This window comes from Chenopodium quinoa, unplaced genomic scaffold, assembly GCF_001683475.1.
Source record: "Chenopodium quinoa cultivar QQ74 unplaced genomic scaffold, ASM168347v1, whole genome shotgun sequence".
Classification (NCBI taxonomy): domain Eukaryota; kingdom Viridiplantae; phylum Streptophyta; class Magnoliopsida; order Caryophyllales; family Amaranthaceae; genus Chenopodium; species Chenopodium quinoa.
The window spans coordinates 1,679,102-1,702,262 of record NW_018745650.1 but is presented as its reverse complement, the minus strand read 5'-3'; the positions used below and the strand labels follow the sequence as shown (position 1 = coordinate 1,702,262).

Below are 23,161 nucleotides of genomic sequence, written 5' to 3'. Positions count from 1 at the left end.
GACGAACTCAGTGAGGAGAAGATGAAAGGAGGGTGTGATGAATGACGGGGAAGAAAGATCTAGAAGAGGGTTGGTTTGGGTGGGAATCATTAGGTTAGATCTTTAGATAATAAGGTTTTTTTATTTTAATAAAAAAAAGAGGTTAGTGTATAATCAGATTTTAATAAGGGTATGATGGTAACTTTATCAATAAAAAAGTTTCTTAAAAAGGGAAAAAAAAATTGTTGCAACTAATAGGTAGCACCTATCTATAGTATTTGTTGCAACTAACCGTTAACGGAGGGAGTATATAGTTGTACAATAGTGGGGTTTAATGGAAAAAAAAAACATTTCTATTCATGGTGTTGATTAGAAATTTTTTGAAATAATAATAATTAAGTTAGTTTTCTATTAAATATTTCTGTAATACTTTTACCAACTTATAACTTTTTTTCTACTCAAAAAATCTATTAACTATTACTAAAACAAGTCATGCTTACATCGATCATTTTTTAACCTATGTCAAGCTATCATTAAAAAATTTCCTGCCAATACAATATATATGATGTGAGCTTTAAGTTTTTTATTTATTTATTTTTTTTTTAAAAAAAAATTCTACTTAGCTTATTTTTTGGAAGTATATTGTATAGTATTTTTTGAACTAAATTAATTCATTAATAAAAATTCATACGACATCTACATTGATAGTTTTATTGGGAATAACTTGCATCATTAATGTAATATAATGTATACTATTTTTAAATTTTAACACAACTAATCAAAAAAATTTTTTTTTTTTTCTCAATTGTAGTTTTAAAATTTTTTGCCTTATTATTTCTTTTTTCTTTTATGCATTACAGTTGTTTATTCCACAAGAGTTTTCTCATTTTTATATTATATCACAAACTAATTATGAAAATAAAGATTATTATTACCGTGCATTGCACGAGCACTAATCTAGTTAGCATATATATTACTCTGCAATTCTGCATTACAAAACAAAGATAAATCGTAGACTTGTATAGTTAATTAGTTATAATCCTTTCATACCATTTTAGTTGATTTGTTTAGCGTATAAGAAAAAGTAAGGAATGTCTGTCATGGGACATAGGGGTACTAGTCGTACTACGTTCTTACGCTTAACTAATTTAAGCGATGTTAGTGTCACTACCATTACACTTTATACGTTTATATCAAAATTGAAATTTTGCAAAAAATGAAATAAAATAAAATCTACAGTTTTCTTTCTAATTACAAGTAATCACAAATACCTTTTTAACAAGTTAGCTTCATATATATATATATATATACACAAACAAATCAAATTAAATCAAATATGAAACATATTTAATATGTGCAACAATTTATCTTTGATCTTATATACATCTAACCTAATTACTGTGGTTTACAATCTAGATCAGAAATAAGGCTGGTCAACCAAACTGAATCAGCTGCTTTAGGCAGATTATCCTCATTTCTATGCCATGTCCACTGAGCATGGGTTGAGTTGACAACTTGTAATTGTCCATGCCCAAAACTTGCTTCTCTGTAAATGGAGATCTCTGGCTTTGGATCCATAAATCTGTGAATATTATGTAATTAAGATTAATTAACCATAAGCTCAACAAGGCAAACTCATATATACTCCATTTACACAAATTTACAAATAAATCAAGAGAAAAATCTTAAGTTTGTAATTGAGCTAGTTGTAAGAAGATGCACTCTTTTTTATAAATGCATTCTTTAAGGGTGGTATCGAAGATCAAGACACAAAACTTATTCACATTAAGTGTTTGCAAAAATCCACCTCATATATCAGTAGTGTTAGCACATCTACTTCTGAAATAAAAATCCAAGTATATACTACCTCCGTTTTAAATTATTTGCAACGATTAGACATTTTCTATTCACACTTTATGTTAAATCGTTGCAAATAATTTAAACGAAATTAGAGTATATACATCAAGGCATAGCTTAGTGTGCATAGGTATCAATCAATTAACACCCGAAAAATGTACTTTTTAAAGTGTATCCGAGTAATCCTTTTTTACTCGCTGTGAGTGGATTCTTAAAAACACAAACTTTCGTAAATGAATCAGTCCTTCAAACATAACAAACTCTATTTTAAAAAAGTAATAAGATATCTCATGCATGGTAATGAGAAATATATACATATTCATATAAATTGAGATAAAGGTTAAGAGAAAATTACTTTCTGGCTAGTCCTTCTCGATTGCCTCCATCCCCTATAGTCTGTTTAACAATCAAAGTGAAGATGTAAACATCATTAGAAATAAATAACTTGTCTTGTCAATTTGTCATAGACATAATTGACATAACCAATCAATTTTACAACTATGTTCGTTCATGAATCATGATACATTGATCTCTTAAAATGAGATTAATATACTCCATAACACTTAGGGATCGAATTAATCTTTTCCATCTCTTTCAAATTCAATACCATCCTAAACGTTGCAAAATTAAGTTGTGACCTTTTATCATGTAGATAGATTAATACGAAGTATATGATTTGGATGACTAATTTTAAACTTGTTCTATGTCAAACTACCCGATATTAAGGCTTTGTTCACTTCACCTTATTTTTACTGAACTGAAATCGTTTTTTGTTGAACTTAAATTATTTTTACGGAAGTGAAATTATTTTTAATGAAGTGAAATTATTTTTACTGATCTGAACTTAATTTTACTGAATTGAAAAAATTTCACTTACAAATCTTTCATAAGCATGCACATGCCCAGCAAAAACAATATCAACCCTTGCATCATAGAGTAATTGTTCCATGGCCTTTCTCATATCCACTGATTCATACTCTCCGACGTGAGCCATGTTGGAATTGTACCATGGCGTGTGCAAAACCACAATAACCCACGATGTCTTCTTTCTGTTGACTTTCTTCAAGTCACCCTCAAGCCATGTATATTGGCTCGAGCCTTGATCAAAGTCGGTATAGGACCCAAGCATGATGACATGAACCTCACTTGCCACATCAAAGGAATAATATAGGTTCGAGGGAGACTCACTCTCCTCGAAAGGCATGTGCCATCGAGCATTGTAGGAGGTAAAGGGAGTTGGATGGATTATCGGTATCTTTTCAACCTCGTGGTTGCCAATGGTCACCATCCAAGGCCTTTGGCTAGCCAAAGTTTCCACGAGGCGGCCAAATGAGTCCCAATATGGTTGCCAAAAGTCTGCATAGGATAAGTCTCCCGGTAGTAAGAGCATATCGTACTCTACTTGTGATATGTGTTGGAGTGTTGATTCTGTCCACTTTGTCTGTCCTAAATCACCTGTATTATTTATATTGATGCATACTTATTTAACCACCATGATAAGTAGTGAAATAAATCTAACAATGGTAAAAAAAAAATAATAAATAAATAAATAAATATTTGGGCTAGTCTAGCATGGCGTACAAAATTTACGAATTGGGATGAATTAAGAGTAAAGACAGTGAAAAGTGAGGTGGAAAACATAGAAAATTATCAATGTAGAGAGTTAATATGAAATTACTCGACATTAATGCGAAGTTAAGATCAGAAAAATCTAAGGGGTAAGAAAGAGAAATTAAATATTGTGCAATTTTTGCATTGTGGATGCTTTAAATGAGACTAATTGGCTTGCCAAGCTATTTGAGCTTGGCTATAGATTTAATGAATCAAGCAAAGTCATGCAAGTTCTTTATTACTCCAATACTTATAATGAAATTAATTTTATTGTTATGGCGTTTCAATTAGTTTTAGGATTGTACCATATAAGTATCTATAAATTAAAGTAGAATATTAAATTAAAACGAGTTTAACTTGAATCTAGAAGAGGCCCAATACTCGTCTCGAGCTAGAATCCAAATGTTACAAGCCTAGCAACTATAATCTCGAATTTGGCTCATCTTTTTTTAGGCCACACCCCACATTCATATTAAAGGTTATACACAAACGTAAGCATATAAAGGCGTAGAAATATACCTATAACAATAAATTTGAGGGGCAACTGAGGTGGTGTAGTCTTAAAATTGAACTCGCGAGACGAATGACCACTACAACGATAATAATAAACCGTATTAGGGTTGAGGGGGCCAATGACTACCTCGTGGATATGGCCAGACTTGTAGAGGAAATATCTATAACTTGTACAACTTCCAATGGCATAACTATCATATTCTGCAGATGACATGCCATACTCTACTTTAGATGGAGCTGGTTTTTTAGTTATCCATGATATTCTCATATGGTCTCTTCCCACCATGGAGATATGTACCTATAAATATAAAGTTACATCAATTAGCTTATACTTCGTATATTTGTTCTTCACCTTATAAAATATGTCCAGTAAATGATCATTGTTTACACCAACTCTACTAGTATGTATTTTTTGAGAAGAACATAGCTCCAATGATCCCATCCTAAGACAAGCAAAGCAAAACAAGAAAGACTACAAAAACATAAATACAGTATAAGAATCAACCGACGTGAAATCAAATGCATAGAAATATATAAACCGCCACCACCATTGATAATTAACTAGCTAATGTCTCATTATTAAGGTCCTTCAATAAAACAATACACTTCTCCTGGAGTCTTTGGCCACACTCGCCACTCCATCTCAACAAAGTATCACGCTGCCACTCGTGGTATCTTCGTCTTACCATTTATCAATATTTATTGAGATATTGGTTAAGGATTTAAATTCAAGTTAGCCAAGCCTTGCCAGAATGAAGTATATTTGATCGTTATATTATTTCTCCATTTCCACGAGAAATATACAAGTATATATGAAAATAACTATTCACGTAGAGAAATTATTTGAATTTAGCTTAAACCGACCTTTTTTAAAAATTTATTTATCTGAACATTACTCATACATTTGATTTTAAATACGTGAATTTAAGATGAGAAATTGAATACGCACATATTTAACAAGTCAATTCAACTGAATTGGATAATTATCATCCTACTACTAATAATTCACAACTATACATGAGTACATGACATGAATAACTCATTTGTTTAAATTAAAGAACAAAATACACCGTCAAAACCCACCTGGTTGTTGACTTTTACATGTATTGTGTAGGGTTGACCTGTAAGTTTCATGATCCCTTCCAAATGTACATGTGCAATAAAGAATTTAAGACTCGAAAATAATATGCCAAATGTAACGAATTAATACGATGACCACGTCTTAGATTATCCAATCGTAACCAACAGAGACAGCATGTACTTAGGCGAATTTCATGCATTCAAACATCATCTTCAATGAATATATTTGATGTTAGTTCTGTAATTAATTAATAAGGTGAGAAAATCTACAAGCAAAAAATTAATGAGAATTACTATTTAATTTCCCATGTAAGAATGGCCTTAGAAGACTTTCCAATAATGTATGTAATGCCAAATTCCCTCAAAAATTAGCATGTAAAGCCAAATTTATTTGGATTTTCCAAACTGTTACTCCGTACTTATTAATTAATAACAAAAATAGTGCTCTTTAAATTATTAGTACACACTTATATATAACGAATGGTTTAATTTTAATTGGGGTGAATTATATTCGGGCTATTTAAATTCAGTTTTTGGGAAGGATTGAATTTCTATCAATGACTTAGGGATGAGTTTAGTAAGGTTAAGGATTGTTTGCTCTAAGTTTAAGCATCATTATATTGTGAAGGAAATTTCCAAGACTCCAAGTATTAATTAGATACATTAACATGTACCATAACCAATTTAACACCCAATCACCCCAACCATCAATAAAACTAAAAATTCGAAACCAAGATGGAAAAAAATTAGGAGAAGGGAATAAAGTTAATTACCTGCTGAGGAGTGGTGGAACTATGAGAATCCGTTGTAATTGAGCGTGTTTCTTGTGGTGGTGGACGGATGTTTGACACCACATCACTGTTAAAGGCAGCCCAAATGATAGCTGAGATTGCCATTAAAAGGCTCGCATTTGCCATTGACATGGAAGATATCATCTTGTTACCACGCATATTGTATATGAAATGAAATATATTTTGTTTGATATTTGATAAGAAGGCGTATAAATAAGATCATCAAAAGGAATAAAAATGCGTAGTAAGTTAACAAAGGTTATGGTGCAAATGTCAGAAATGTGGTATATATATTTGTTACGTCCAAAATCATCTACTCGTATGAAGTAGTGCTACAACTTTAATGCAATGCTTTCACAACTTTAATTCATACGTAGCTAAACTACGTTATTTTTATAGGTGGGGTCCACTTCTTATGTTTCGTGAGAGGAAGAAAGTGTTCAATACGTAGAAATGCAAGATAAATGACTTTAGGCATTTTTAAGGAAACCTAGCATGTTTTTAATTATTTTTTAGAATATGGAATGTGTGTAATTTCACATATAAATGGTAAAGTCGGGTTGAATGAATCTATTTCTCCTATTCGATGTTTAGGAGTTTTCATTTGTTGGTGAAATACTTTTTTCTCTAAAACAATTATGTGCATTTGTATTCGTTATGTTATAAAGCATAAAAAGAAGCTATTATTGAAATTACAACGTAATTAAGATACATAGTCCGCTTAAACATCTAGTTTAATCTTATGCTAAGTGTTTATGTTGTTGAGCTTACTACTATTTCTAAGGTATGTACATTCATACACAGATACACTTGCAATGGCACGAGGGGTAGGTGTGCATACATATACATATGGACCGAGCTTGATCCCATCCTTAGTAGTACAAATTTATATTTCTACCTAATTATTTATCATTTCCATCAACATTCATCAATTTCTTTAATTATAATCCCTTTACTTGTAAAAGAGAAGAAAGAAACAAATAGAAGGAGAAGAGGAAAGAGAAGAGCTGCGAAAGGAGGAGAACAGAGAACGAAGAAGAGGAGAGAGAAAGAGAAGGAGAAGAGGAGAGAAGAAAGAGGGGCGCTTGGGTTGGAGAAGGGGAGTAACCGGGTTTTATTTAGGTAGGGTTTGGAAAATGAATTTTTTTTTTTTATTGTATTCCGACGGAAAATTCCGTTGGAAAATTCCGACGGATTAGAAATCCGCCGGAAAATGTAAATTCCGTCGGAAAGCACATATATTCCGACAAAATTTATTTCCTTCAAAAAGTTCCGACGGACTTTCGACGGATTTTTTGAATTCGTCGGAAATATCCGACGGAAAATAATTCCTTCGGAAATATCCAACGGAAAATAATTCCGTCGGAAATTATGCTTTTTCCGACGGAATTTCGTATCCGTCGGAACAAGTCCGTCGGAATCAAGCTAAGCAAGAAATACCGCACCTTTGAGCTCCAAGAATGTTCTTTTCATTATAAAATCATTAATTAGGGTGTGCATTGAGAAATTTCTCAACAAGTGGCCCAAATAGATTCCAGGTACAAGGTAGACTGCAAGATAGTACTTAAAGGGGAACTTGTCCCTGTCATAGGTAAGGCCAATACCCCAACAAAGTAGAATTGGTTACAAATATCTCCCTAACAGAGAAGTGGAAGGTGTTCATAGCATCCTAGATGCACCCTATCAAGCTCCACAGAAGACTGAATCACGAATAAGAGAAAGGACCACCAGCTTATCCACCATGAACCGATATCAAAAATTTGGTTAGCCTGATCATCAGAGCTGTGTAGATCACTTTATTTTATTATTTTAGGGTTTATAAAATTGTTACTGGCATGGCTATCTAATTACTAAACTTTGTCAAATAAGTGAACCAATCACAAGTAAGGGAATGTTAGTGCACACCATATCAAATCCATACAATCGCCCTTGAATAAAATATTGTATTTCAATCATCGCTATGGCCTTGGAGTCATTCCCTAAGAGTTCAAGGGGAAAATAATAGCTTGGATGGGTCCTTAATTGTCCCATTGGTGTCCCTAAATTATTTATTTATGGTATAATAGGCTCTTGGTGCTTCTCTATGAATCCATTTTGGTTCCCATCAACATCTCTTTAATTTCAAAACTTCATTCTCCTTAAAAACAAGCTTACCATAGCCTAATCTTATGTGGAGCTTTGGCCCATGGTAGATTGGAATGCTTATATAGACAATACTAACTTCTTTACACATTTAGGTCCAATGAAACTAACAAAAGTTAAAGTTGTTACTACCTATTCCCTATTTTCCGTTAGGCTTCTTTTCTGAAGTTAGGATGTTGTGTTTGATATGGCTAAGGCCTAAGGGTACATGAGATGAGATTCTGGTGCTCACCCATGCTGTGTTAAACAAATCTCACATAATGATGTAGAAAGTGGGAAAAAAAAATGATATAATGATTGGCTGTGTTATATGGAGAGAAAATCAGGTGTATATAAGTACATTCTCTTGTAAGAGCTTTTATGTAGCTCAGCACAGTATGGCATCATGCACAGTTTTGCAGTGAAATTACATGTTTATGTTTTAATTTTCACATATAACAGCATTGGCACAAGACATTCAAATGGGAATAGATGATGAACGTACATACCAGGTTAGATGGCTCGGATGCAGAGCTGCAGTCCAAGGATTCCACTCTAGATCATAGAAAGAGTAACAAAAGGTCTTTTAACTTGACTTTAGCATCCACCTGAAATACTATAGTGTTCAGATTCACTAAAAAAATAAGACAAGCCTGTATAAAAAAAGCATAGACTAGAAGAGGATACCTTGGAAATGGCAGAAGCTAAATTTCTCATCTGCAGTCCAATTTAAGAAGTCAGCCTCTTGTCCAATTGATCTTATGACAAGCGCCAAAACTTACAGACAATTAAGCCTCTCTAACACCAGGACATCAGAAGATTGACGAGCCTTATTTATAATATCTACCCCTTATTCGATCCAATAACCTTAATTCTTCATCCCTTTGAAGATAAGGATCAAGTTTGCGAAGGTTATTTACAAACATAGCAGCCTCATCTGGACGATTAAATTTACAGAAAAAATCGACTACAGAATTGTATGTGTTTGAGTTAGGTCTACAATTATGGTTGATCATACAGCGAATCATATCAATGGCCTCCAGAAACATATCATTTGCAGCATAATATGCAATGAAAATATTGTAAGTAATTACATCAGGAATAATCCCAGAGCACCTCATCTCAGAAAATATTCTACAAGCATCTCTCAATCGACCATTTTTGCAATAAGCATATATAACAGTATTATATGAAATGATATCAGGCTGCAGTCCATTACTAGCGATTTCTTCCAGAATTTCTTCTGCTCTAAGAAATGATCCAGACCGGCTATACATGTACATCAGAGAATTATATGTTGTCAAGCTAGGAGTAAACTGACTCTGCTTCATGAAATCCAAAATTTCATTTACTTTTTTGACCATCTGTCGGCGGCCATATATAGATACCAGGGAATTCAAAGTTGTTATATCCATAGAGTAGCCTCTCCTCCTCAACTCCTGAAAAGCACGTTCTGTTTCCACTAAAAGGCCAGTTTTGCTATTGACAAGAACTAACGTCTTCAGTAGCACAGGATGAAGTGTAATTTCCCCAGAATACACCTCTTCCGCAAGAGTGCACATACGTTCAGTTTGCTTTCCATTAGCATAAGCATGAAGCAAACAAGAGTAGCTCAGCTCATTAGGCTTACACTGACCACTTCTCATTTCAGTAAGTACCTTTTCAGATTCTTCCCAAAGACCACCTCGAGCTAATGCTGCCAAAATAGCATTGTAGGTTGAAAGATCTGGCATGACACCAGTTTCCAGCATCATCTTATAAACAGCCAACGATTTTTTAAAGGAGCCACATCGACTGTAAGCACTTATTAAGGTGTTGAAAGTATCCCGCTCTGGTACAAATCCTGCCTTCTTCATCTCACTGAACAGACTAGAGACTTCAGTATCCATTCCATTCTGTCCAAACACGGCCAAAAGAGAGTTCCAAGTGACAATATCAGGGGAACAATTGCAATGCTTCATCTCCTCAAATGTCCGCATCATTTCCGAAAATCTCTTGCGATTACCATGCATTTTAATGAGGGCATTAAAGGTGCAAATATTGGGCTTGCAACCTGCACTTCTCATCTCCTCAAAAACCTTCATTGCACATTCATCTTTACCAGCCTTCTCAAAACCAGAAAAGAGAGTAGTGTAAGTAAAAACATCAGGTTTGATCCCTTTCTTAACCATCTGAGCTTTAATCACCATAGCCTCTTCTAATAAACCACCCCTCACATAAGCAGAAATCAAGGAATTAAAAGTCACATCACTCGGTGCATATCCACGAATCTCCATCTCCCGCAAAACCCCCATTGCTTCTTCAGGACGCCGAGACTTTCCATAAACATCCAGCAAGACATTGTAAGTGACATTATCAGGCACAAAGCCAGCTAACTTCATCTCCTCAAAAACTCCGGCTGCCTCCTCATACAAAGACCCACGACGACAACAACTAATAAGTGTATTATAAGTGTACAAATCTGGAGCGATTCCATCACGCTTCATATTGTCTATAACTTTAGCAACTGTAATCCAAGGCATACCCATCTTTCCATAAACATTCAAAATCACATTATAAGTAACCAAAGTAGGTTTACACCCAACATCCTCCATTTTCTTAAAAATCGTCACTGCCTCCCTATACCGTCCATTACTAGCATACGCGCTTACCATTGCAGTATAAGCATAAACATCAATGTCAAAACCATCCTTATCTAGCTCATCAAACAAGCAAGCCGCAATCGAAACACGGCCTTCCTTACCAAGAATACTAATCATAGCAGCAACAACAGGCCCATCTAACAAATTTTGATAATCATTCCGACTACGAACCCAATTAAACACCCTGAAAGCCAAATCACACTTACCCAAAAACCCTAAACCCTTAATTATCCCCAAAATGTCAGCATTTACAGACCACAAACCAAGACTACCCACTTCCTGATTTTCACAAATTCCTTGATTTTCAAACAATCTAATCAAAATACAGCCTAAATTAGATGAATGTAAATCAGTACCAACAAGAATTTGAAAAATTTGCTGACCTTGAGGGGAGAGACTATGATGAGTCCAGGGTTTACCCTTGTTAGGATCCCGGTGTTTACCGAGGCGGCGATGCCGTCTAGGAAGACGAAGAAGAGATGGGTTCAAGGCACTGCTACTGCGATGACGGGTATTGATAAAGTTTGAGTCTTGGGGTTGTTTAATGATGGGTTTAAGGGGAAAAGAGGATGATGATTGTGGCAGAACTGATGGTGGGGGTGGCGGTGAGGAGAGAGAATGGTGGCGGTGAGTGGGTGTATTAGGAAAAGGAGCAAGTGGAAGAAGTGGAATAGCTAGTTTTTCTGCCATGGTTGGAGGAGAGAGAGAGATAGAGAGGGAGAGAAGGCGGGAAGAGAGAGTGTTGCAGGATAAGTAGAGGAATGTTAGACTGTTATACTTGTCTTGGACCGTTTATAATTTAGATAAGTTGTAAATCATCATCTTAACTTTTAGTTAGAGTGAGAAGATGATTATATAAGCCAATTTTTGAAATTAATGGTAGTTGAAATGAAAACTTTGTGTACACACAATCACTCATATTACATTAATATTAGTAGAGAGTGAGGGATAGCTCAAGTGATTAGAGTTAAAGATGGAAATATTTAGTAGATCACCCGCTCCATCCATCTTATTGGATGGGTGAAAAACTCGATTTAAACGGATGATGGGTGGGTGATGAATTAACGGATGCGGGTGACGAATCGGATTCGGGTGGAAAATTTTCACCCATCACTCGACCCGTTAACCCGATCTATCACCCGAATATTTCAAAAAAAAACAATTTTTTAAATTTTTCTGAAATTTTTCTGAAATTTTTTATATTGGGCTAGGCCCAATGAAGCTAATGTCCTAACTCCTATGGGGCGTTTGGCAAATGGAAATGGGAATTTGGGGAATATAGGGTGGGAGTGGGAATGGGAATTAATAGGTGGGAATAAAAGTGTGCATCGTATCATGTCGTGCCGCCGCGGGTCGTGCCGTGCCGTGCCACCATGCCGGAGTAGACGTGCTGTGCCGCCTAAAGTCACAGGCCAGCCCACGGCACAGCCCACGTGCCATTCCGGCTCGTGTCGTGCTGGCCTGGTGGGTTGGCCTACTGGGCTGGCACGCTGCTGGCTTGGCGGGCTGGGCTGCTTGGCTGCTGCCTTCCTCCCTTTATTTATTTATTTATTTATTTATTAATAATTTATAACTTATAATCTTATATTATTATATTTCTAAAATAAATTAAGTTTAATATTTATGTTTTATTATTTTTTATATTTAATATTTAAATTTATATATTTAGTTTATACTATTACTTTATAGTTTAATGTTTATAATTTATTACATTTATTTTTGTATTATTAATTATTATAATTTTATTTTTGTTATATTAATTTACGAATTATAACTTAACGGAAAAAAGGCAAATTGGACTTTGGATGTGAATAATGCATACTTCATATTATTATTATTACTTGAAAAAATTGTACAATGATAATAATGATAAAAATCGTACAAGGATATTAAACAAAAATTGGATAATGATAAAAATCATAAAATGATAATATTGATAATGATAAAAATTGTACAATATACAAAAATTATCTATTCTTCTTCTTCTTCTTGTGCGTCTTCGTCTTCGTCTTCGGCTTCAAGGTCATCGGCTAGTTGCATAGATTGGGAACTAAGCCGAACCCGAACGGTCGGAAGCGGAGGTTCCTTCATCGTTGTCGTTGTCGTCGTAAGAACGGTCTTGTGACCGATTTTCCGCATCCAACCAATCTTTGAAACACACACACATTTCAAGTGTTTCGGGTTTTAGACTTGTTCTTCTATCGTCTAAAACCCTCCCGGATGCGCTGAAAGCTCGTTCGGAGGCAACAGAGGAGACTTGGATACCAAGAATGTCTCGTGCCATTGCCGCCAAAGTTGGATGCTTCGTGCTTTGTTGTTTCCACCATGCAAGGAGGTCGAGGCTGGTTATCTCATCGTCATCTATGCTCTTGGTGAAGTCGTAACTCAGGTACATTTGCAACTTCGAGACATCGCTTTGCGTTCTCCTTATTGATGAATCACCTGAAAACCTTGAAATCAAGTTAGTAGCTTGTGAAAATAAATGTTTGGCCTTCTTACTTACGTTTTTGGATGGTTGGGAAGGCCCTGAGCGATGAACGGTGCCATATTTGGCTTCATAGACTCTATATAAAGCAAAAAACTGATCCTTCACATTAGTCTTATAGGTATCTACATCATCGTCCAGAAGCATGCATTGAAAGTAAATGTCAAGTAACATAGATGTATTTTCATACTTTTGCCTAGGATCTAATATGGAAGCAAAAATATAAATCAAAGGAATTTCACTATAATATTTACGCCCCTTTGTTTCCATTGCCGGAAGATACTGATTATAATCACTTTGGTTCGATGATCAACGAAAAGTTGGGCGAGTAAACATGCATTTGAAAGAAAGTTTTGAGCACAAGGATTATAAACAGAAGAAAAACAATACGTTATGTTATATAATAATTGTAAAAATTGCATATATCGTTCACATTTAGCCCAATCATCCTCATATAGAGCATTGTTTGGAAATTTTTGGTTGTAAAAAATTGTCAACGGATTCTTGTACTCAATTGCGTTGGTTAACATGTCATAGGTGGAATTCCACCTAGTTGGGCAATCGGTTTTGATTTTTATTGCCCTTATCTTTTGTTGTCTTAGAAAACTCTTCCATTCTTGGTATCTCATGTTTGAACTATTAATAGACATAATAGCTTCTCTAATTTTGTTATAGTATGGACCCATTGCTCTAAGTCCATCCTATACACACAAGTTAAGAACATGGCAAACACATCTAGTATGGAGTGCATCACCATCTAATATTACATCGGTCAAGTTTTGTTTAACATAATTAGCAGTATATGTCATTGCGGTTGCATTGTCAAATGTCATAGACATCATTTTATCTCGAAGGTTGTATTCATTTATTGCTTCCATTAAATGGTGAGCAATGTTAATACCGGTGTGGGGGTATTCCAGCATTTTGAAATGGATTATTCGTTTTTGTAACAACCATTGATTATCTACCCAATGGCAAGTCACACATAAATAGTGATATTTATAACCACTATCCCAAGAATCGGCAGTCAAAGACACTCTACAGTTAAGGTTACTCAATTCGTCTTGTAACTGCATTTGTACTCTAGGATGTTTTTCATGGCTGCGGAACGAAAGGTTTTCCTAGACATTCTTTTATGTTGGGGTTGTAATGCTTTGTTAATGTAAGTGTTAAATGGGTCACTTTCGACGAAGAGAAAAGGTTGTTCGGCGTGTACTATCATTTTCCCTAGTTTATCCCTATCCCTCTCATAGTTGTAGGTAAAGCCGTGTGGATGGGATTGAGAAATTTTTGGCTGGGTTGGATCACTAGCTGGTTTTGCACAACTTCTCATGTGTCTACTTAAGTGTCCCGTCCCCGATGTGGATTTTCCCGAGAATGGATGACCACATGTTTTACATTTTGCTCTTTGGTGGTCTCTACTTAGGAGGAAATAACGTCATACCTCACTTTTGCGACTTTTGATAAGTACCATCTCACTCTCGGTTAACCATTCCTCATGTGTGTTTGGGAATTAGGTGTCCGTAGAATCGGGGGTTTGTTGGTTAGTAGTAGAACCGAAGGCATTTACGGTTTGTTGGCTACCTTGGCTAGAATAAAAATTTTGTGGGTCAAAGTAATTTAGTGGGAATTGACCGAATTGTGGAAATTGGTTTGGTGGTGGAAATTGGTTTGGTGGTGGAAATCCGGGCATATTGTAGAATTGAAAACCGGAAGTACCATCGTGCCTAAATTGTTCAAAGCCTAGGGGGACGTTATCGGGGTCATTAGTTGGAATGGCCGAACTCGAAATTTGGGGGCTTGTTGGATTAGGTGATTCCCTAGAACTACTACCACGAACAAGTCAACCTTTCCCCTTCCCCCTAGATGATGGGCTGTTCGATGCCATAATTAACAATAATAATTTTAATAATAATATAATTAATAACAAAAATTTTAACAATAATAATAATTAATAACAACAATTATAACAATAACAATAACAGCAGTAATAATTAATGACAATAATTGTAATAATAACAATAACAACAATAATAATTAATAATAACAATAACAACAATAATAATTAATAACAACAATTTTAACAATAATAATAATTAATAACAACAAATATAACAATAACAATAACAACAATAATAAATTGAAGATTAGTTTAGATCTTACAACCGTACTTCAACGCTTTCCACTAATTACGATTACAAACTTTTAATTTTTTTCGATATTAAGAAATAATATTTAGAGAATTTAAGAGAATTAATAGAGAATATAAGAGATTAAGGATTATTAGAGAATATAAGAGATTAAGAGAGGAAGATTGTGAATTTGTGATTTGGGAAGTGAATGAAATTGGGTATTTATAGGGAATTTGGGAAAGAAATGGGAAAAAAGAGTCGTTTATGGTCGTTGCTCCAACGGAAAAAAATGGCAAAAATAGTCGTTTATGGCCGTTGGCACGATGGGCCAGCAGCGGGCTCGTACCGGGCCGTGCTTCAAAATTCAAAACGCTGTCCGTGGCACGGCCCACGGCACGCCCGTCGACCACCGTGCTAGGCCGGGTGTTAGAATCCGCCTCTTTCTCTATGTATCCCCCTTCCTTTTTCCTTGTATTTTCCTTATGTAGTGTCTTCTAAGTCTTTCTTTTTGCTTTCTAGGCTCTAGGGAAAATTATTGTGTTACTGTAGTTTCAGCGTTCATTAGTATTTCTCCATGTAATCAATATAAAGCTTTTGATGGGGCGAATGGTTGAATGAATGAAAGCTCCTATCCGGGTTGCCTTTGCTTTAAGACTTGTGTGTTGATTTAAGCCTTTATAGATATTGTGCTTGCCTTGTTTTAAAGCCTCCCCACCAAACCAAGAGAACCTCAAAAGACGCCTTCCTTATCGTCGGTCCCGCTTGTGCCCGCTTCGAAATATCGGCCGTCACAAGCCCCGACTCAGCACTCGTTGTTGACAAGTGCTTCGTTGAGATACCTTTGGTCCGTGCTGCTGTGTGCCACGAACCCCCCCCTTTCGCTCTAGGCTTGCGTCCTTGTCGTCAATAGACAAGTGCGCGTCGCACGATCCAGTGTCAAAACTCTCGGACCGTGACACCGGGCCGGGCCGCTCGCGGGCCACACGGCCCGTGCCCACCTTTAGGTGGGAATTCATGAAATAATCTCAATCCCTTGTTTGGCATATTTTGGAAATAAGATTGAGAAATTTTAAATCCTATGTTTGGTATGTGGGAGTAATAGAGGGATTAAAAGCATAATTTACAAGATTACCCTTTGCATATTAAAAAAGTGTAAATATATGTCACAAAAGAGGGGGTAGTATTGTCTTTTTAACAATTCAGTGAATTCCCCCCAAAATATTACCTGTCCCCCCCACCCCCCAAATAATAAAATGTAGGGAATACAAGCTAATTATTCCCAAGCCTATTCCCATTTTATATCATAATTCCCACCAATAAAACATGGGTTTATAAAGATTAGGGATTATTATTCCCATTCCCAACCCATAATCCCACTTACCAAACAGCTTGCTAATTCAATACTCTATTGTAATTCCTAAACCCTAACATTCCAAAAAAAAAAAAAAACACCGCTCTCTGCCTCTCTCTCTCTCCGCTCTCTACGACTCTGCCTCAAGGTGGCAGCACTACTACAACGACAAGTCGACGGTAGCAGCAACTTTAGCAAGGAACACGACGCCTCCATTCTAAATTCTAAACTCACTCCATTTTTAAGTAATTTGTTCATACGAATTTTGTAAGTAATTTGTTCATACGAAAATGAAATTAATTTAGTCATATGAATTTTGTTTGTTACTTGTTTAATTCAATTATATATGTTGTTGAGTTAATGTAATTGTTGTTGCTAATTTCTGCATTTTTCATTCGAAATTAATTCGAATATTGCTGCTTGTTGTTTCGGGGTTTTCTGATGTCCTGCGGGAGAGTTACAATTTCGAGACTGGAACCGGACGCCTGTACCTGCAAAACAAACGGATGCTCCGGATGATTGGAGATCCGCCTCCAACGGTCAAGTTAGTACTTGATTAAAGAGTAATTAATGCGGAAATGTAATTTAGTCTCTCTAGGTGAGAGTGTTAAATGTGCGTAATCCCCCTTAATGAGGATTAATGGGCATATTTATATTCCTTGGGATGCGTGCCAATACTAGGTTTAGGTTAAACCTAAGGCTGACTGGGCTTCCCAAAGATTGGGCCTTGTTGGCTGATTTATCCTTTTGGCATGAATGGACACGTGTCGTGTCGCAATTGGTCCACGGAGGACGAATATATGGTTGACACGTGGCAGGCTCCTATTGGCCCATGTGGCGGACACATGGCGGTACCTGACTGTTCCACTTGTCAGATGGTGATTGGTGGATAAAAATCCCTTAATCATTTGCCCCTCACAGGTGGCACGTGATTGGTCACGTGTGACCTGTGACAGGTGTCACACCGTAACAGGCAACGGCCTGCTACAGGTGTCACTCGGTGAAAGGCAAAGAGGTTCTCCCGCCCAAATTTTGAATTTGGGAGTGACCCTTCGCCTTCTCATTTTCGCCTATATAAGGGTGTGTTGACTTCAGTTATTTTCACACTTGAGAACTTTTGAAGAGAGCATTCGGACCCCTGAACTTGCTCTGACATTCCGGACTCTTTCTGCCTACCGCCTGCTCTGACAAGCCGGCTGCTCAGAATTTTTCAGAACTTCGTCAATTTCACTCGTTCAGGTAACCGTCGGTTCTCTCACTCTTTTAACTTTTCTTTATTTGTTTTTCTTTTTGAAATGGCACCACGGAAGCACACGACACGACCTAGGTTAGTGATCAGCCGGTCACCGGGGACGGCTGAATCTAAGACTAGGAGTGCCGCCTGCCCTTTTTCGAACCAATCTTTGCCTTTTATACAAAGTCCGACTGTCTCTGTGTCTATGTAGAACATAATGGCCAGAACAAAAAGAACTGCTAGGATCACAAACTCAGACGGCTCCTCCTACCAGGTGCCGATTAGTGAGACATCTGACCAGGCGCCAGATGCTGAAGTAAACCAAGGCGGCTTGACCGCCGACAGCTCTGAGGGAGGGGTCAAGGTAGGGGTGTACAAAAATTGGCCCGGACCTGAAACCGGACCTGAACCGACCTGAACCGGACCGGACCTGACCCGGACCTGTTGATTCAGGTTCGGTCCCGGTTCTTAAAAATCCAGGTTCCCGGTCCCGGTCCGGTCCCGGTCCAAACCCGGGGTTTTCAGGTCCGGACCTGAAACCCGGGAAATCGTAATTAAAAAAAAAAAAAAAAAAAAAAAAAAACAAGAAAATATCTGATTCTCTGCCTCCCTCAATCTCTTTCAATTTCATATTTTGAAGTTCTAACCCTAACTCCCTAAGCCCAAACTCTCAGCCTCCCTCAATCTCAACTTCTCAACGCGGCTGTCCGGCTGTCCCAACTCGCTCCGGCCACCGCCCACTGCCGACACCTCCCTCATTCTCTCAGGTGATGCACACCGATAATATCTGGTAAGTATTTGCTTATAATTTTGGTATTTTTAATTCGAAATAATAAATTAAGTGTGAGAATTTATATGTTTATTCTTGTTTCAAATTTTCAATTGCTTTTAATGATTGTTTGATATTTGCATGTTGAATTTGTTGGGTCAATAAATGTTGGTGTGTTCGTCTGGAATTGTATCAACTGCAAGTTTCCAATAGTAAAATTACTTTGTTATCCTAGCTAACATACATGAATTTATGTGTGAATTTGTGAAGAAAATTGTATGTCATCATCAAACCTTTTATTTATTTATTTATTTATTTATTTTTATGTTTTGGTAATGGGATTGTAGCAGAGGACAATTAGTTTTTCATCATGATTGCATTGTTTATTTTTGTCAAGTACCTGAATTTCTTAGACTCCTTTTGGTTGGACTTTGAAATTAGAGAAAATGCAATTATTTTGATTTCAAAATTAGAAATTGAGAGAAAGGTAGAAATTAGCTTGGTTGATATATGATAAGTTGGAATGTGCCTCTGAAATTGAGTGTCTTTGGTTATAACTTTAGTCTTTGGGTTCGTATTTGTACCCCCTGTTCCGATTTCTATCCTATATTACTCGATTCCTTTTATCTTTTTTGTTTATTTACTTTACGCTTCAGACTACGATGTTGAATGAGGAGTTCTATGCTGAATTGGATGGCATACTCAAACGTGATGACAAAGATAGTTTTGTGGAGCTCCTTGATATTAACATAGCAGCCTTAAATGAGGAAAATAGGGGGGCTGCTACTGCCTTTACTATACACTCAAGGGCTGCTATTCCTCTAGGAGATCCTTATGCCCCCTTTACTGCAATTCGAACACAATCTCAAGTAGGGGGTGGATTCAGAATGTCTGTTGCGCTCGAGGACAACCTTTTCTCAGACTCTTCAAGTTCTAGTGCCTCCCTGCATCGTGCAAGTAGCTCTACTGCCGACTCCTCAAATTCAGAAAATCAGCAGCTCGTGTCTCCAACTGTCCAGCTACCTATTGTGGGGTGGATTCCATGGTTGGAGTGTCAGGGAAGGCGGCTAGGGGTGGGGCTGCCAATGAAGCTGGTTGTGTTGTCTTGTGTGGGCAGTGGTGGATCTGGGTATTGACATAAATTTCAGAAAGTTGGTTGTGTTGTGTTGTGTTGTGTTGTGTGGGCAATGCCTCTCTCATTTTTTTCTTAACATAAATTTCAGAAAGTTGAAAGTATTTCTAATGTGTATTGATATTTCTAATGTGTATATATGGACACTTTTTAAGCTAACTTATACTTTAAAATTTGTGTTTATTCCTGCTAGGCTGCTAAAAGTATGGACTCAGATTATTAAGATTAAATAAGTTGGCTAACCTGTGTGTAGTTCAGGGGTTCTTATTTTTGTTTTTATTCTTGCAGGGAGTGAAGGAAGTCAAGGAACCACGGATTCTTATTCTTGCAATGTAAGTTGCTCTTAAATTTTTTTATAAAATGGTATGTGTATATAATTGTTACTTTAAAATTACTTATATTGTATATAATTATATTGTAGATGGAGAGCTCTCAATCCAAACGGTCTGCTTCTTTTTCTGAACAAACGTCACAGCCACTTTCTGAAAAGGATATGGAAGAATTGCAATCTACTTTGCCTCCTGATAAGAAGCTAAAAGCGGGGCGGGAATATATATGGAACAGAAAAAGTAAGAGGAAAGCTGAGTATTGGAAATATTACTTAGAGTACGTCGAGAATGGAAAACTACGAGCTGAATGTAAGTTCTGTCCTAAAACTTTTGTTGCTGATGGTAATCTTAATGGTTCAAAAAATGTTAAAAACCATGCAGAATCATGTCTCGGTAATCCTATTAATATAGAAAAAGAAAAGGGCAAAGAAAAGCAAACTAAATTGTATTTTGATCAAGAACATGAGAGTAGTGAATTAAAGTGTGGGAGTAGGATTATTAACTTGAATGATGTTAGAGAGGCATTGATTCACATGATTATTGTTGATGAGTTACCATTTAAGCATGTGGAAAAACCCGGTTTTAGGCACTTTGTGCAAGTTGCATGTCCACAATTTCACATTCCATCTCGTGTTACCATTGCTCGTGATTGTTTAAAGTTGTATTATAGTGAAAAAGAGAAATTGAGAGAAATGTTTAAGACATGTCAAAGAATTTCTGTGACCACTGATACTTGGACTTCAATACAAAGAATTAATTATATGTGTCTTACAGCTCATTTCATTGATAATGACTGGAAATTGAATAAAAAGATCATAAATTTTTGTCCAATTTCTAGTCATAAAGGAGAGGCTATTGGAAAAGCAGTTGAGGCATGTTTAGAGTATTGGGGTATTGATGATAAACTTTTTACTGTCACTGTTGATAATGCTTCTTCAAATGATGTTGCTTGTGCACACTTGAGTAGAATGGTTAGAAGAACAGGATGTATAAATGATGGAAAAAATCTTCATGTTAGATGCATTGCTCATATCATTAATTTAATTGTGTGGGATGGTATTAGAGAACATTGTGTGTGCATTGATAGAGTTAGAAATGCTGTGAAATATGTTAAGAATTCCCCTGCAAGAATACTTAGATTCAAAGATCTTGTGCAAAAAGCAAACATAGATTCAAAATCTTCTTTATCCTTTGATGTCCCCACTCGTTGGAACTCCACATACATAATGTTGGAAACGGCTTTGAAGTTTCGACGTGTTTTTAGTGGGTTATCTCTTCCTGATGGAGAGGATTTGAATGACAATGAAAGGCCTCCCGAACCCGAAGATTGGGAAAAAGTGGAGAGGTTGGTTTTGTTTCTAGGGGGGTTTTATCTGTTAACTAAACGAATTTCTGGTTCCCATTATGTGACAGCTAATAAAGGTTTAGGAGAAATTGCTTCTATGTATGATATGTTGAATAATTGGGAACAAAGTGAGGACTTGAATTTTCAAGCCATGGCCATTGCAATGAAAAAAAAGTTTGATAAGTATTGGGGGGATGTGGATAAGATGAATAAGTTCATTTATGTTGCTCTTCTTCTCGACCCTCACTCTAAGATGGTCATTGTTGAATTGACACTAACGGATATGCATGGACCGGAAAAGGGTACAAAACTTGCTAATGATGTGAAGGAGTTCGCTTACTCTTTATTTGAGGAATATAGAAAAATGTATGCTACTTCTAATATTCCAGATTGTGGAGATAATATGTCAATGGATATTGATAATAGTAAAGGAGTGGGTTCCGATTATGTGAGGAAACTAAAAGAAAGAGCAAAACGATTGAAGGGGACAAGTGGGTATGCGATAAGTGAGTTGGATAGGTACTTAAATGATCAATTAGGGCCGGAGGAGGAAGAACAAGATGCATTGACATGGTGGGGTAAGAATGGTCAGCGTTATGTGATTCTTAATCGCATGGCACGTGACATACTAGTCATCCCATTGTCGACCGTTGCATCGGAATCTGCTTTTAGTACGGGAGGTCGTACTCTAGATCCATTTCGGAGTTCTTTAACTCCTAAGGTAATGCATCGTTATCTTTTTATTTTATAAAATCAAGTTTGTTTATATCTTAATATGACTTTGTTTATACATATTTGTGTAATATTTTTGTATTGAAGATGGTTCAAGCGTTACTTTGCACACAAGATTGGCTTAGAGCTAAGGAAGTGCCAATTGTTGATGTGGAAGAAAATTTGAAAGAGTTAGAGGAAATAGAGAAAGGTAGTAATAATTTTATGTATTTTAAATTTTGTTACACCAAATTTATTATTTCATTGTTATCAATCATTAATATATTCTATATTGTATTTTATTTAGAGGTGCAACGTGGTGAATCTAACGATGTAGACGATGAAGTTGTTTTCGTGGACTCATTAGTGTGAATCACGCGATCAAAGGGAAAACAACTCGTTGGAGAATTTATGTATTCCTAGTACTTGAGAGTTGAGAGTTGAGACTTAAGAGAATTTATGTAATTTTATGAGTTTTCGTGGACTTATTTGTATTTTCGGTGGACTCATTTGTATTTTTGGTGTTTGAGAATCGGGACTTTATAGACTTTATGTAGTTTTGTAATTGATAATTTTGGTTTGTATGTAATTATTAAATTATGCAACAGGTCTAAAAATCACAAAACAAGTCCATATGCAGGTCCATATGCAGGTCCAACAGGTTTTGTATTAAAAAAAAAAAACGAAAAAGACACAAAACAGGTCCATTCAGGTCCAAACCCGGACCGGACCTGATTTTTTTAGGTCTGGCCCGGAACCGGACCTGTTAATTCAGGTCCGGTCCCCGGTCCTCATAATTACCCAATTCAGGTCCCCGGTCCAAACAGGTCCGGTCCAGGTCCGGTCCGGTTTTGGACCGGTGTACACCCCTAGGTCAAGGTGGTCCCTTCCCATTTTACAGTTGACATGTCTAACTTTTCTCCCGCTCCTATCAAAGGAGAGGAGGCGGGCCCCTCTAGGAGAGGAGAGGAGTCGTCCTCTTCGGATTCGTCAGAGGACGAGTCCGAGTCTAGTTCTTCTGGTCATACTTCTCTAGACACAGAAGAGAAAAACAACCACCTACAAGAGGCGAGGCTTTC

The 23,161-nt window shown here is 36.5% G+C and overlaps 2 protein-coding genes across 2 annotated transcripts; both read right to left on the bottom strand.

The window, feature by feature from the left end:
* Positions 1–1,237: 1,237 nt before the first annotated feature.
* Positions 1,238–6,918, bottom strand: LOC110716804 (probable purple acid phosphatase 20). Its single transcript, XM_021895444.1, has 5 exons — positions 5,814–6,918; positions 3,967–4,258; positions 2,714–3,291; positions 2,192–2,232; positions 1,238–1,561 (listed from the first exon to the last, which is right to left on the bottom strand). Exons 1-5 carry the CDS (start codon positions 5,988–5,990, stop codon positions 1,375–1,377), a joined length of 1,275 nt encoding a protein of 424 aa, XP_021751136.1. The 5' UTR covers positions 5,991–6,918; the 3' UTR covers positions 1,238–1,374.
* A 54-nt stretch (positions 6,919–6,972) lies between these two features.
* On the bottom strand, positions 6,973–11,540 carry LOC110716803 (pentatricopeptide repeat-containing protein At5g02860-like). The gene is made up of 2 exons (XM_021895443.1): positions 8,640–11,540; positions 6,973–8,560 (listed from the first exon to the last, which is right to left on the bottom strand). The coding sequence occupies exon 1, from the start codon at positions 11,282–11,284 to the stop codon at positions 8,783–8,785; it is 2,502 nt and encodes an 833-aa protein (XP_021751135.1). The 5' UTR covers positions 11,285–11,540; the 3' UTR covers positions 6,973–8,560; positions 8,640–8,782.
* Between the last annotated feature and the right edge of the window lie 11,621 nt (positions 11,541–23,161).